We start from the raw sequence: 12,281 nt of genomic DNA, 5'->3' as shown, positions 1-12,281 counted from the left end.
AAAAAAAAAAAAAAAAAAAAAAAAAAAAAAAAAAAAAAAAAAAGAATGCTATACACGCACAACTCTAAGTCTATAAATACAAGCTGCTTGCTTGCCCTCTACAAGCTGGAAAAGCCCATCTGTCCTACTTCCCACAAGCTGTCTGCAGAGAAGACCAGGTTAACATGTCATCACTCCTAGTCTCCAGCAATCCACCAAGTGCCCAGCCAGGGGCTCAGTCTTTGACCATGCATGGATGCAATCCCAGCTCCTAGCTGATTCCTCCACTGTGAGATCAGCAAGCCCACCTGAGATCTGCCTTCTAATACACCTGCCTTTGTCTACTTTTAATCTGCTCTAATCTGGCCTGTATCTTCATCACAAGGGAGGTAAAAGCCTATTGCTGCTCAGTTCCTGTTTCTTGTGTGTCTATGATTCCACACACTTAAGATAGGCTCTACCTCTGAACTTGGCTCTTTTCTTCTCACACAATTTATCATTTATCAGAAGTAAAGGGCAAAGCACAAAATGTGCTCTGTACTTTAAGTACAGGAGTTTTGTTGGGGTGTGGCCCCAAGTCACACGCCTTAACTGTACTAGACTTCTCTGCATTAAGACAACTATTAATAAAATGGTTCTTATTTACTACAATGAACCTAACCTAAGGTCTCCTCTCAAATTAATCCAGGTCTTTTTTTTTTTTTTAATTAAAGACAGGTTTCACTATGTAGAGTTGACTGGCCTATAACTCACTAACTGGACCAGGCTGGCCTCAAACTCAGAGATCTACCTAATCTAGGGCTTAGTTCAGGATTGACAAGATGTACAATATGCCCAGTCTTGTTTGTTTGACAAGACTTCAATTCATGATCCTCCTGACTCAGTCTCCCCAGTGCTGGGATTATATGTCAGGCCTACCAAAATTATAAACAATTTCTTTTCTTTCTCTTTCTTTTGTTTGTTTCAAACTGTATCTTACTTTGGGCCCTGGTAGTTCTGGAACTCACTATGTAGACCAGATTGGCTTAGAAATCACAGAGATCCACCTATCTCTGCCTTTTTTCGCTAGTGCTGGTTTTAAAGGCGGTGCCACCATGCCCAGATAGATGCACATTCTTATTTATTTATATGTGTGTTTGTGTGTGTGTGTGAGTGCCATAGTACAGGTGTGGAGTTCAGTGGACAGTTTTGTACAGTTAATTCTCTTCTTCCACTATGTGGGTCAAAATACCAGGCTTGTGTATCAAACACCTTTATCCTGTGAGCCATCTATCTCACTGCCTGACTAGGACATGGTTTCTTAACATACTATCTCACCAAGGATGCAACAATGAGAAGTGAGGTGTCTGAGACAGAAACAAATGAAGACATTTAGCAGGTCAAATAAAATGGGATGAAGCTCAACTTGCCTGGAAGCTCAAGTGTTATTCATCAGCATTAATTCATTGACCGAAGAACTAACTGTTCTTACATTGTGCAGAGCACTGTGCTAGGAGCTAGAGAGACTGGTGAACAAAGCAGGCAAGCCTTCTGTTGGAAGCTCCCAGTAGACTAATGGGAAAAGAGTTTATAAAATACCAAGTGAGCTAGAAATAAAGAACACAGCAGGGGCTATGAAGCAAACATCAAATACTTAACTGAGGTTGGACAGGGTGCTCATCTGAACAGCTGAGATCCAGTGAGATCAGAGGCAACAGGTGTAGTCTGATAAACAATTACAGTCAGGCCAGCGGTGGAGGTACAAGCCCATATATAGTCTCAGCCTAAGTTTCAGGCTACTCAAAGCTATATACTGTTTTCCATGATAGTCCAGGCAGTATAATGAGACTTTATTTCATTTAAAAAAAAAAAAAAAAAAAGGAGGAGGAAGAGGAGAAGATAGCAAAAACCCGAGGGACTAAGTTTTAGACACTAAGATGGGGAGCCATTAAGCACTAAACTCAGAAACATGTCCAAGTGCTCTTCACTGCCGTTCAGCCAGATAAAAGGTGGACCTATGGCCACATTATTCTATTTGAACCATTTAAAAACATTTATGACAACCAATTAGACATTTAGTGCAAATATCCATTTGCTGTACAAATCTCTGGTATATACATGTGGGCAAGCTTCAATATAGCAAGTCCAATCTCACAATGAATCCCCACATTTTCTCTGAACACCTTACAAACTCAGAATTCAAAGACCTTATCGGTTTTGAAAAAGACCACCATCACATAGTGATTAATGTGTGGACAATCATACTAGATCACGGTGGGCAGGCATCCCATTAAAGGTTCATGAGAGTGAAGGTATTGTCATAGTTTACTGAAGTAGAGTTTTTCAGAAGTAGTCGTTTAAAGTTGTTTTTCTTCAACTGCCTAATAACTGGCATGGAAATTACACTGATTATGTCCTATGGGCCTTCGTTTCCCATTTGGTACCAGGAAGTATCATTAGCATTTCCATTAAGAAGTCTTTATAAGAGCTGGGCAGTGGTGGCGGATGCCTTTAATCCCAGCACTTGGGAGGCAGAGGCAGAGGCAGGTGGATTTCTGAGTTCGAGGCAAGCCTGGTCTACAGAGTGAGTTCCAGGACAGCCAGGGCTACACAGAGAAGCCCTGTCTTGAAAAACCAAAACCAAACCAAACCAAACCAAACCAAAAAACAAACAAACAAAGTCTTTATAAGTTCTTGAAAAAAGCCTCCAAATATAGTAACAGCCTCGGCTTTTCTTTCGTTTAACAAATTCCAGTCACTGTGAACTACCTACTCCTCCCAAAATAGCGTCCCTCGGGGGTTTCCTCTCAGTCACTTCACGCCCTGTCCCCCAAATCTCTGGTCTCTTCTACACCGCCCACCCAACTGCCCGTACCGCCAGCCAGCACCGTACCTTCATGTTAGCCCGGAGGCCCAGCCTTTTGGCTAAATTTTGCAGGTCGCTGTACTTGAAGGAGTCCAGCTCCTCTGCAGAGGGGACGGTCATCGCGTTCTGCAATCTCGGTGATTCCCAGAAAAACAGCCACACAACTCAAAACAGAGCGGCTCAAAACTGGCGCCACCCGAGACGTTGACAAGCCGACTTATATATTGAGTTTAAAAATGAAGACTGCTGTAAGTCCATTGGTTGAACTGCCTCGAGGGTGGGGTTTCCAATGCGGGCCAGTAGCGTGATTGGCTGAAGACCGCTATTCCGCAAACCTAACCAATACGCAGGCGCTGAACGTATTGAGAGCGTGTCTTTCAGGAACATTGTCCAATGAAGACGCAGGAAACCAGGTGGGCGGGACTTGAAGCGTGCGAGAAAGAGGCGCGCGCTTCAAAAAAAATAAAAAAATATGGCGACTCTCTCGCGCCGCAGTCTTTGCTTCTTGGAGACCGAGTCACGTCGTGACTCTTGTGATACACCTTTTTCTCTTACCTCCTCCATGGAGTGGGACACTCAGGTGGTGGAAGGGTTCTCCCCTCTCGGGTCTTCCGGGTCTAAGGTGAAGGCGTCTTCTGTCGACCTGCGGCTGCCTGCGTGGTTGGAGCCGGAGAGATGTGCCGTGTTTCATTGCGCGCGGTGCTACGCGGTGCTCGGCGACACCCTGCACCTCGCCTGGGACCTGTCGCGGTCCCTCGGCGCCCTGGCCTTCTCCAGTGAGTGAGGCGAGGGTGGCTTGTGAGGAAGGTAGACCGGAGGCAGATGAGGGATGGGGGACAGTACTGCCCAGGGGAGGGAGGCGTTTGTTTTGTTTTCCCGAGTTGGGCTTCAAACCCAGGCGGTCGCCTGAGCTAACCCAGCGCCCTTGGCTGAGCCCCACCCATTTTGTTAATTTTTATGGGCAGATGAATCTGCTGGGAGGTATTTCTTTTCAAAATCGTTTTGTCTTCCAGAAGTCACAAACAACGTCGTTTTGTTAGAGCCCTTTTTGGTTGGGATAGAAGGTTCACTCAAGTCCAGGTACGTGTGGAGAATTCCTGAGGTGGCGCTCTCTATATATTTCCTGATTTAATGACAGTGAAGAGTATGTAAACAAGAAAGAAACTTTGTCTTGTGACATGTTTACGCTCTCCATAGAGTATGTTTGAGTGATAAACTCTTTACCCGTTTGAATCATATAAACATGGCATTAGTGAAAGTTAAAGTTGGATGTAGGTTTTAAGGTCTGTGAGAGAACTAGGACTATTAGTTATTAGTTATAGTTTCTGAGGGTTGGTAGCAAATACCTTTACCCACTGAGTCATTTCACTGGCCCTGAAGTGACATTTTTGATATAGTTACATCACAAATTATTTTACTTTTGATATTGGTAATAAAGGTCTTTCCTTGAATTTACAATTCTGCCTCTGCCTACAAGTGTTGGGATCACAAGCATGGGAACCTACACCCAACCTCTTTTTAATTTAATTTAATTTTATTTTTTGGTTTTTGAGACAGGGTTTCTCTGTATAGCCCTGGCTGTCCTGGAACTCACTCTGTTGACCAGGCTGGCCTTGAACTCAGAAATCTGCCTGCCTCTGCCTCTGGTGCTAGGATTGAAGGCGTGTACGCCCAGCCAACCTCTTTTTTAAAAAGCCTGATTAAAATTTTTAATTATAAGCCTGGTAGCACACACTTTTAATCCCAGGACTAGGGAGGCAGAGGCAGGAGGATCTCTGAGTGCAGGGACAGCCTGGTCTACAGAGCTAGTTCCAGGACAGCTAAGGCTACACAAAGAAATTCTGTCTGAAAAACCAAACAAACAAAAATTTAATTACAGATTCGGAGATGTGCTATAGCTTAGAAGTACAATGTTTGCCTATTTTGTATGAGATGCTAGAGTTGATCTATGATAAATACGTCAAGAAAAATGCATGCAAGAGTAGAGTTAGATTTCTGTTCCACGTTATAATCTAAAAACAGTTTTAATACATTTATTTGTTTATTTTTAGTGTGTTTGTAGTGTGTAGTCACATACTGAGGTGCACACATGAAGGTGAGACTACACCTTTGAGGAGTCCAGGCCCAGGATCACACTTGGGTTGCCAAGCTTGGTTGCAGGCACCATTCCCTGCTAAGCTATGAATCTAGTCCTGACTTCCTCACTGTGTTCCTCTGCTTGTGTGCATTCTGACTGAGGTAAATGGTCACGTTTACTAGCAACCTTGCGGTCTTGAGATACCTTTTTTACTATCTTTGAACTCAGTAACTGATTATTAGTTTATATTGTATGTGGAACAACACTTACTGTAAATTATTTCAAAAAGTCTTTATGGATTACAATCTATTGGTACTTAAAGCATTGGCCATGTGTGGTGGTGACTTTAATCCCAGCACTCAAGAAAATGAGAGAGTAGAGAAAAATCTTTATTCTACTCCACTGCCTGATATTATGTCCTGTTGTCTTCCAGACTGACAATTATAATGAATACAAGTTAAAATCTAATTGACCTTGTTCTATATAAGGAAATGGAGAAACAATTGTATTTGTTTATATATTAGAACTAACTGCCTTAAGTCCTTCCTTGTTCATGATCCACTGTCCCAACAAGCTACATGATGCTACCTCTAAGGAAGCAAAACAACCCAAACATCTTAAGGACAGTAGTAAATGTCTTTATGAGGTAGGGAGCCGTGAACTACACAAGTGGTCATAGGCGGTACCAAACTCAGTTTTGAGGGGTTTTTGTTTTGAAGGTTTTTGGTTTGTTTGTTTGTCATAAATTATGTTCTTTGTTTTTGTTTCTTTGAAACAAGAGTCTTCTGTGGCCCACTTGGGAGCCAGTGAACTTGATGAAGTCCATCCAGGTGCTTCACATGACTCCCTCCTGCCAGTGCTTCTGAGTGTCAGTGCCACTGTAGATTCTACCACTAGACCTGATGAGGGCAGCTATTGTTATTTCTGTTCTAGCTTTTCATTATTTTATATTCTGCTTCTTTCCTTTCCCACCAGCACATACAACCTTTTATTCTGTAATTCCTGTGGGACTCCTGTTGGCTTCCATTTATATTCTACCCATGCTGCTCTGGCTGCCTTGAGAGGCCATTTCTGCCTTTCTAGTGATAAAATGCTGTGGTGAGTAGAGACTTATTAAATAAGGTTTTTAAAAGATTCTAGGAAAGTCCAGGTGTTTATAACCAAAGATGATGCAAAAGGCTAGGCACTACTTAATGTGTGTGTATGTGTGTATATACATATATACATATACATATATATCTGCAATAAGGACAAAACATAATCTTAAAATAAATATTGTGATTACTTTAACTGGTTTGTTATACTGTGTCTAATATGGACTAATTTAAGAGTGTTCTTTCACTAAGGAAGATTCTGGAAGGTATGCTTTTGCAAAACAGTGTCATCATAGATAACTCGGAGGCATATAGATAAATATATTCCAAGTAAGCCAATCAGATTTTCTGTTCCAGGAGTTTGCAATGAGGCCTGTGTTGGTCACTCGGCTCATGGCGAGACAAAATACCTAACAAAAGCTAGCTAGTGCTCAGGGTGCTTTCTCTCAAAATTGTTTGTTTGTTTGTTTTTGTTTGTTTTATTGGGTTTTTTTGTTTGTTTTTTCAAGACAGGGTTTCTCTGTGTAATAGCCCTGGCTGCTTGGACTTGCTTTTTAGACCAGGCTGGCCTTGAACTCACAGAGACCTGCCTGTTTCTGGAGTGCTAGGACTAATGGTGTGTGCCACTGCTCCTGTTCTATCTGTCCTCCTGACCCCCTCTCTGTCTCTGTGAGATTTTCCTAAGTTCAGTTCCTGTCAACTGGCTGCTTGTTGCACCTCTTGACCCAAGGTTACTTTATTCAATCTTTCTTACAATAAACAGCTCTCAGATTAAAAGTGTGTGCTAGGGCTGAGCCACACCACAGGTTTTTCCAGTATACAGTTTCTGTGTTCACAGTGTGATCTAATATCCTGAAACAGTCTTCTTATTTTTTTTTATTGTCTTATTATTTTTTTAATTTATTTTTTTTAATTAGGTATTTTCTTCATTTACATTTCAAATGCTATCCCAAAAGTCCCCCAGACCCTCCCCACCCCCGCTCCTCTACCTACCCACTCCCACTTCTTGGCCCTGGTGTTCCCCTGTACTGAGGCATATAAAGTTTGCAAGACCAAGGGGCCTTTCTTCCCAATGATGGCCGACTAGGCCATCTTCTGCTACATATGCAGCTAGAGACACGAGCTTCAGGGGGTACTGGTTAATTCATATTGTTGTTCCACCTATAGGGTTGCTGACCCCTTTAGCTCCTTGGGTACTTTCTCTAGCCTCCTCCATTGGGGGCTGAAACAATCTTCTAACTAAACATTTAACTTAAGTTATTTTATTACAAGAAACTGAAAGAACGGAGAAATGGCTGACAAGTTAAGATTACTTAGCCAGACTTGGTGGCGCATACCTTTAATCCCAGCACTCGACCAGCCTGGTATATGGGTGAGTTCCAGACAGCCAGTGCTACAAAGGGAAATGCTGTTTTGAAAAATAAACAAACATACAGACACTAATATATTTTAATGTACTTAGATGTTTGTAGTGATTTATGGGAGCCAGAGCAACATTTATAAGGAAAGTCACCTTTAACTATGAGACCATTCAGTAAACAATTAGCTTTCCCAATTATTCATGCAATTTCCCACAGGACACCATTATACTTCAATAACATATTGTAAATTTCTACTTTCTTTCTTTTCATGTTTTGGGTTTTTGTTTTTGTTTTTGTTTTTTTTTTTTGTTTTGTTTTTTGTGCTTGTTTGCTTTGAATGGGGTCTAGCTCTTTTGCCTGGCTGGTATAAAATTACTATGTATATTCAAAGAGACTCATGCCTCATTTTTCATTATACAAATTCTGTTTCTCTAGAGAACCTTGATGAATTAAAGGCATAAACCATGGTGCCTGGTTTCTTTTTTTTCCCTGAAGTTATTGTTATTTAGAATTACATTTAAAAAGAAAACAAAAATGTAAGCATTAAAAAGCATCATCTTATTTTTTTCCTAATTTTTGTTTTGTTTTGTTTTGAGACAGGGTCTCTCTATCCCTGGCTGACTTGGAACTCACTGTCTAGCTCTGGCTAGCCGTAAATTCACAGAGGTCCACCTGCTATTGCCTTCAAAGTGATGGGATCAAGGCATGCACCGTCATGCTTGGCCTATTGTAAAGTTTTTACCAGTTGTGGTTATTCATCTGATTCTGGATTTATCTTTAGTTTTTCCTGAGATAGTTTTGTCCATGAGAATGGGAAAGGTTCAGGGAGTTTGTGGTTTCAATTGAGGGGGTCCCCCACCCCCAGTAAAATAGACTATTGCTGCTTCAAGCCATAAGGAAGGCTTTGCTCAATGGGTATTTTAGAGGGCAAATTTGTTCCATTGGTAATAGTACTAATATTTTCTCTTCATGTTTTCTCTCTAGCTATCTGTTAAAAACAAAGGCCATAGTAAATACATCTGAAACGGATTTTCACAATGTGTCTTTACCACAAAAGATTGCAGAGGTAAACTTGGTTGTGTGTTTACATTTTTATTTTAAAGATTTATTTATTTATGTATATGGGTATACACTGTAGCTGTACAGATGGTTGTGAGCCTTCATTTGGTTGTTGAGAATTGAATTTAGGACCTTTGTTCACTCTGGTCAACTCCACTTGCTCTGGTCCGCCTGGCTCGTTCTGGCCCAAAGATTTATTATTATAAATAAGTATATTATAGCTGTCTTCAGACATACCAGAAGAGGGCATCAGATCTCATTACAGGTAGTTGTGAGCCACCATGTGGTGCTGGGATTTGAACTCAGGACCTTCGGAAGAGCAGTCAGAGCTCTTACCTGCTGAGCCATCTCACCAGCCCCATGTGGTTACTTATATACACAACATTTTCCTTTTGGAGACAGGATTTTTACTTTTGTGACTCACCTCATATTAACTATGTAGACCTCATATTAACTATGTAGAACTAGGCTATTATCCATCCTTTCCTTTACTATAGGCAATTTTTTTTTTTTTTTTTTTGAGACAGGGTTTCTCTGTGTAGCCCTGGCTGTCCTGGAACTCACTTTGTGGACCAGGCTGGCCTCAAACTCAGAAATCTACCTGCCTCTGCTTCCCAAGTGCTGGGATTAAAGGCGCGCACCACCACTGCTCAGCTAGACTTATTTTAAGTCTAGTAACAATATAAGCAGCAAATCAAGGGGTGAGTATAAGATGTCTCCAATCTCTGTCTCTCCCAGCTGAAAGAGAAGATAATGCTAATGCATACTCGTTTAAACTCACTGATGGGGCTTCTGAAGGGAAAGTCTCCTGATCAGCCTAATCAAGAAAACCAACAAGCAAGGTAGAGTACAGAATTTTCTTCAACAACTGGCTTGCTTTGGTCATTTCTTCTTTTTTTCTTAAGGTCTCTCTCCTCTCTCTGTCTCTGTGTGTGTGTCTGTCTGTAACATGTGTGCTGTTGTCCATGGAGGCCAGAAGAAGGCATGGGATGTTGTTCTAGAACTAGGCTATATCCATCCTTTCCTTTACTATAGGCATTTTTTTTTTTTTTGAGACAGGGTTTCTCTGTGTAGCCCTGGCTGTCCTGGAACTCACTTTGTAGACCAGGCTGGCCTCGAACTCAGAAATCCACCTGCCTCTGCCTCCCGAGTGCTGGGATTAAAGGCATGCGCCACCACTGCCCGGCTTGGTCTTTTATTTTTTTAAATATTACTAAGAACTAAGGACTGGTAACACATAACTGTGATCTCAGTACTTGAAATACAAGAAGGAAGGTCACATATTTAAGGCAATCCTTAGCTGTGTTATGAATTTGAAGCCACCCTAAAGTTCGTAAGACCCTGTCCCACATGTACTCCTCCCAGAAACAATTGTTTGAGAATATGCCTTTGAGCCTATGCCTTTCCTCAGCTCATCAGCCCATTCCTGCTTTGGGGAGTGTTTTTCTTTTTCATAATAAGCTGTGACTAATACCTTATTTGCATGATGTAACTGTCTTCTCCAAGGCTTGGTGCCTCCATCTGCTGAGGCTTAATCCTGGAAGCTTCTAGACTCTGTACAATCTTACCGAGATCTAGAATGTTTTTAGCCTCTGAGACCTACTGCTGAATAATCTCACCCTTTCTAGCTCTTTCTGAACTCTAGGTAGCTGGTCAACTCAGCTTTTTGGCTCAAACATCTCACCATGCTGACTATTCAGTCTGGCTTCTCTCGCTTCTGAATTACTCTGCTTGACCTCGTACTAACTTTGCCAATGTGTTCTCATTTTCTGGCTCCTTCTGTCTTTACCAGTGTTTAGCTTGTTCTTTCTTCAATCTGTCTCTGTAAAACTCTCCTGGTAAAACTACATCTTTTCTTTTCCCTTCAGTAGCTTCCTTTCCTCTCTCTCTCATTAGTTGGGCATATTCTATTCTGTCAAGTCTTTCTCTGATTTGTCAGTTTGTCTGCTGCTCAATCAGACATCACTTTCAAACATGGGTGCTTCCTTCTATAAACTAACTTTACCTTCATTGTTTGGGATAAAAGGTGTGTACTAAGTAAGGGTGTATCTGTATGCTGTGTTCCAGCCAGAGGAATTAAAGATGTGTGTATGCATATGCATGTGTGATAAGGGCTGAGCTACACCACAACTAGAAAGTTTAGTTTTTTTTGTTTATTTTTTAGGAAACAACAGAATCTTGGGGTTCACAGCATGACCAAAGATCCTGTAACGTGACTCTATTGCTTTAAATTTATTTTAGTACATTGATTCCATAATGCCTATTTCTGAAAATGTATTTCACTACTAATAATCAATTAGCATGCAGTGTCCCTTGTGTCCACTGTTGAAAAAATGAAGTTGGCCAGGATAAAGCAATGGAGGTAATAGTAATGGTACTCTGACAAGCCAGTTTTATGAAAACTGATAAATACTTGTTCCTTTGTTTTGAGACAGGGTCTTTCTATATAGCTTTGGCTGTCCTGGAACTTTCTGTGTAGACCAGGGTAGCCTTAACCTTGCAGAGATCCACATGCTTCTGCTTCCTTTGCTAGAATTAAAGAATGTCACAGAGAAATCATCTTGGCTTATGTAAAATAGATGTGTACATTGGATGGTGGTGGTGCATGCCTTTAATCCCAACACTCTGGAGGCAGAAGTGGGCAGATATATCAGTTCATGACCAGCCTGGTCTACAGAGTGAGTTCTAGGACAGACAAGTCTACACAGAGAAACCCTGTCTGAACAAAATAGCAGCAACAGCAAATATATATACATATATGTAATAAGTAACAGTTAATAAATAGAATACATTGTACAATAAAGAATTCGGGGCCTGGCGACATTATGGTGGCTCACAACCATCCCTAACGAAATCTGATGCCCTCTTCTGGAGTATCTGGAGACAGCTACAATGTACTTACATATAATAAATAAATAAATCTTTAAAAAAAAAAAAGAATTTGTATCTTTCTGCTTTTTTTTTAAATTTATTTACTTTATTACATTGGTATACTGCAACTGTCTTAAGACACACCAGAAGAGGGCATCAAATCCCATTACAGATGGTTGTGAGCCACCATGTGGTTGCTGGGAATTGCACTCAGGACCTTTGGAAGAACAGTGCTGTTAACTGCTAAGCCATCTCTCCATCCCTTGCTGCTGTTTTAAGACAGGGTCTCACTGTGTAATCTCCACTTTAAAACATGTTATGTGGACCAAGCTGATCTTGAATAGAGATCCACCTGCCTTCGCCTCCTAGATTTTGAGATTAAAGATGTGCACCACACTGCTGTTGGGCCTGCGGAGGCTGTCAGATCCCCTGGAACTGGAATTCTAGGCAGTTAAGGGTGTTGGAAACTGAACCCTAGTTCCCTGAAATAGCAGTAAGTACTTACCTGCTGAACCATCTTTCCAGCCTCACAGACTGGGACATTGACTAATTAATAATACATAATTAATAATACATTGAATACTTTTTTAAAGATTTATTTATTTTATATATAAGTACACTGTAGCTGTCTTCAGACACTCCAGAAGAGGGCATCTGATCCCATTACGGATGGTTGTGAGACACCATGTGGTTGCTGGGACTTGAACTCAGAACCTCCAGAAGAACAGTCAGTGCTCTTAACCTCTGAGCCATCTCTCCAGCCCGGAATAATTTTTGAGACAGGATCTTTCTCTGTAGTCCAGACTGGCCTCCAATGTGGCAGTTCTACCTCAGCCTCCGGAGTGCTTAATAGGCTACCATGCCCAACTGTGAATTTTTATTTTATTTATTTATTTATTTTTTGGTTTTTCGAGACAGGGTTTCTCTGTATAGCCCTGGCTGTCCTGGAACTCACTTTGTAGACCAGGCTGGCCTCGAACTCAGAAATCCACCTG

The 12,281-nt window shown here is 41.3% G+C and overlaps 2 protein-coding genes across 3 annotated transcripts in view; one reads left to right on the top strand and one right to left on the bottom strand.

The window, feature by feature from the left end:
- The window catches only part of Nusap1 (nucleolar and spindle associated protein 1), a 30,694-nt gene extending 27,237 nt beyond the window's left edge, over window positions 1-3,457 (bottom strand). Inside the window, exon 1 of one of the 2 annotated variants that reach the window (XM_021150752.1) lies at window positions 2,852-3,457. In XM_021150752.1, the coding sequence (XP_021006411.1) occupies window positions 2,852-2,944 (93 nt within the window). In that variant the 5' untranslated portion in view covers window positions 2,945-3,457. The remainder of the gene's footprint in view (window positions 1-2,851) is intronic. The other variant, XM_021150745.1, reaches the window with a different exon arrangement.
- Oip5 (Opa interacting protein 5) lies at window positions 3,295-9,261 on the top strand. Its single transcript, XM_029468358.1, has 5 exons — window positions 3,295-3,600; window positions 3,838-3,904; window positions 5,877-5,999; window positions 8,341-8,422; window positions 9,154-9,261. The coding sequence occupies exons 1-5, from the start codon at window positions 3,297-3,299 to the stop codon at window positions 9,259-9,261; spliced, it is 684 nt and encodes a 227-aa protein (XP_029324218.1). The 5' UTR covers window positions 3,295-3,296.
- The last annotated feature ends 3,020 nt before the right edge of the window (window positions 9,262-12,281 follow it).

Source organism: Mus caroli, chromosome 2 (genome assembly GCF_900094665.2).
Source record: "Mus caroli chromosome 2, CAROLI_EIJ_v1.1, whole genome shotgun sequence".
NCBI classification, from domain to species: domain Eukaryota; kingdom Metazoa; phylum Chordata; class Mammalia; order Rodentia; family Muridae; genus Mus; species Mus caroli.
The sequence above is the reverse complement of the archived record's forward strand: the minus strand, read 5'-3'. Positions and strand labels throughout refer to the sequence as shown.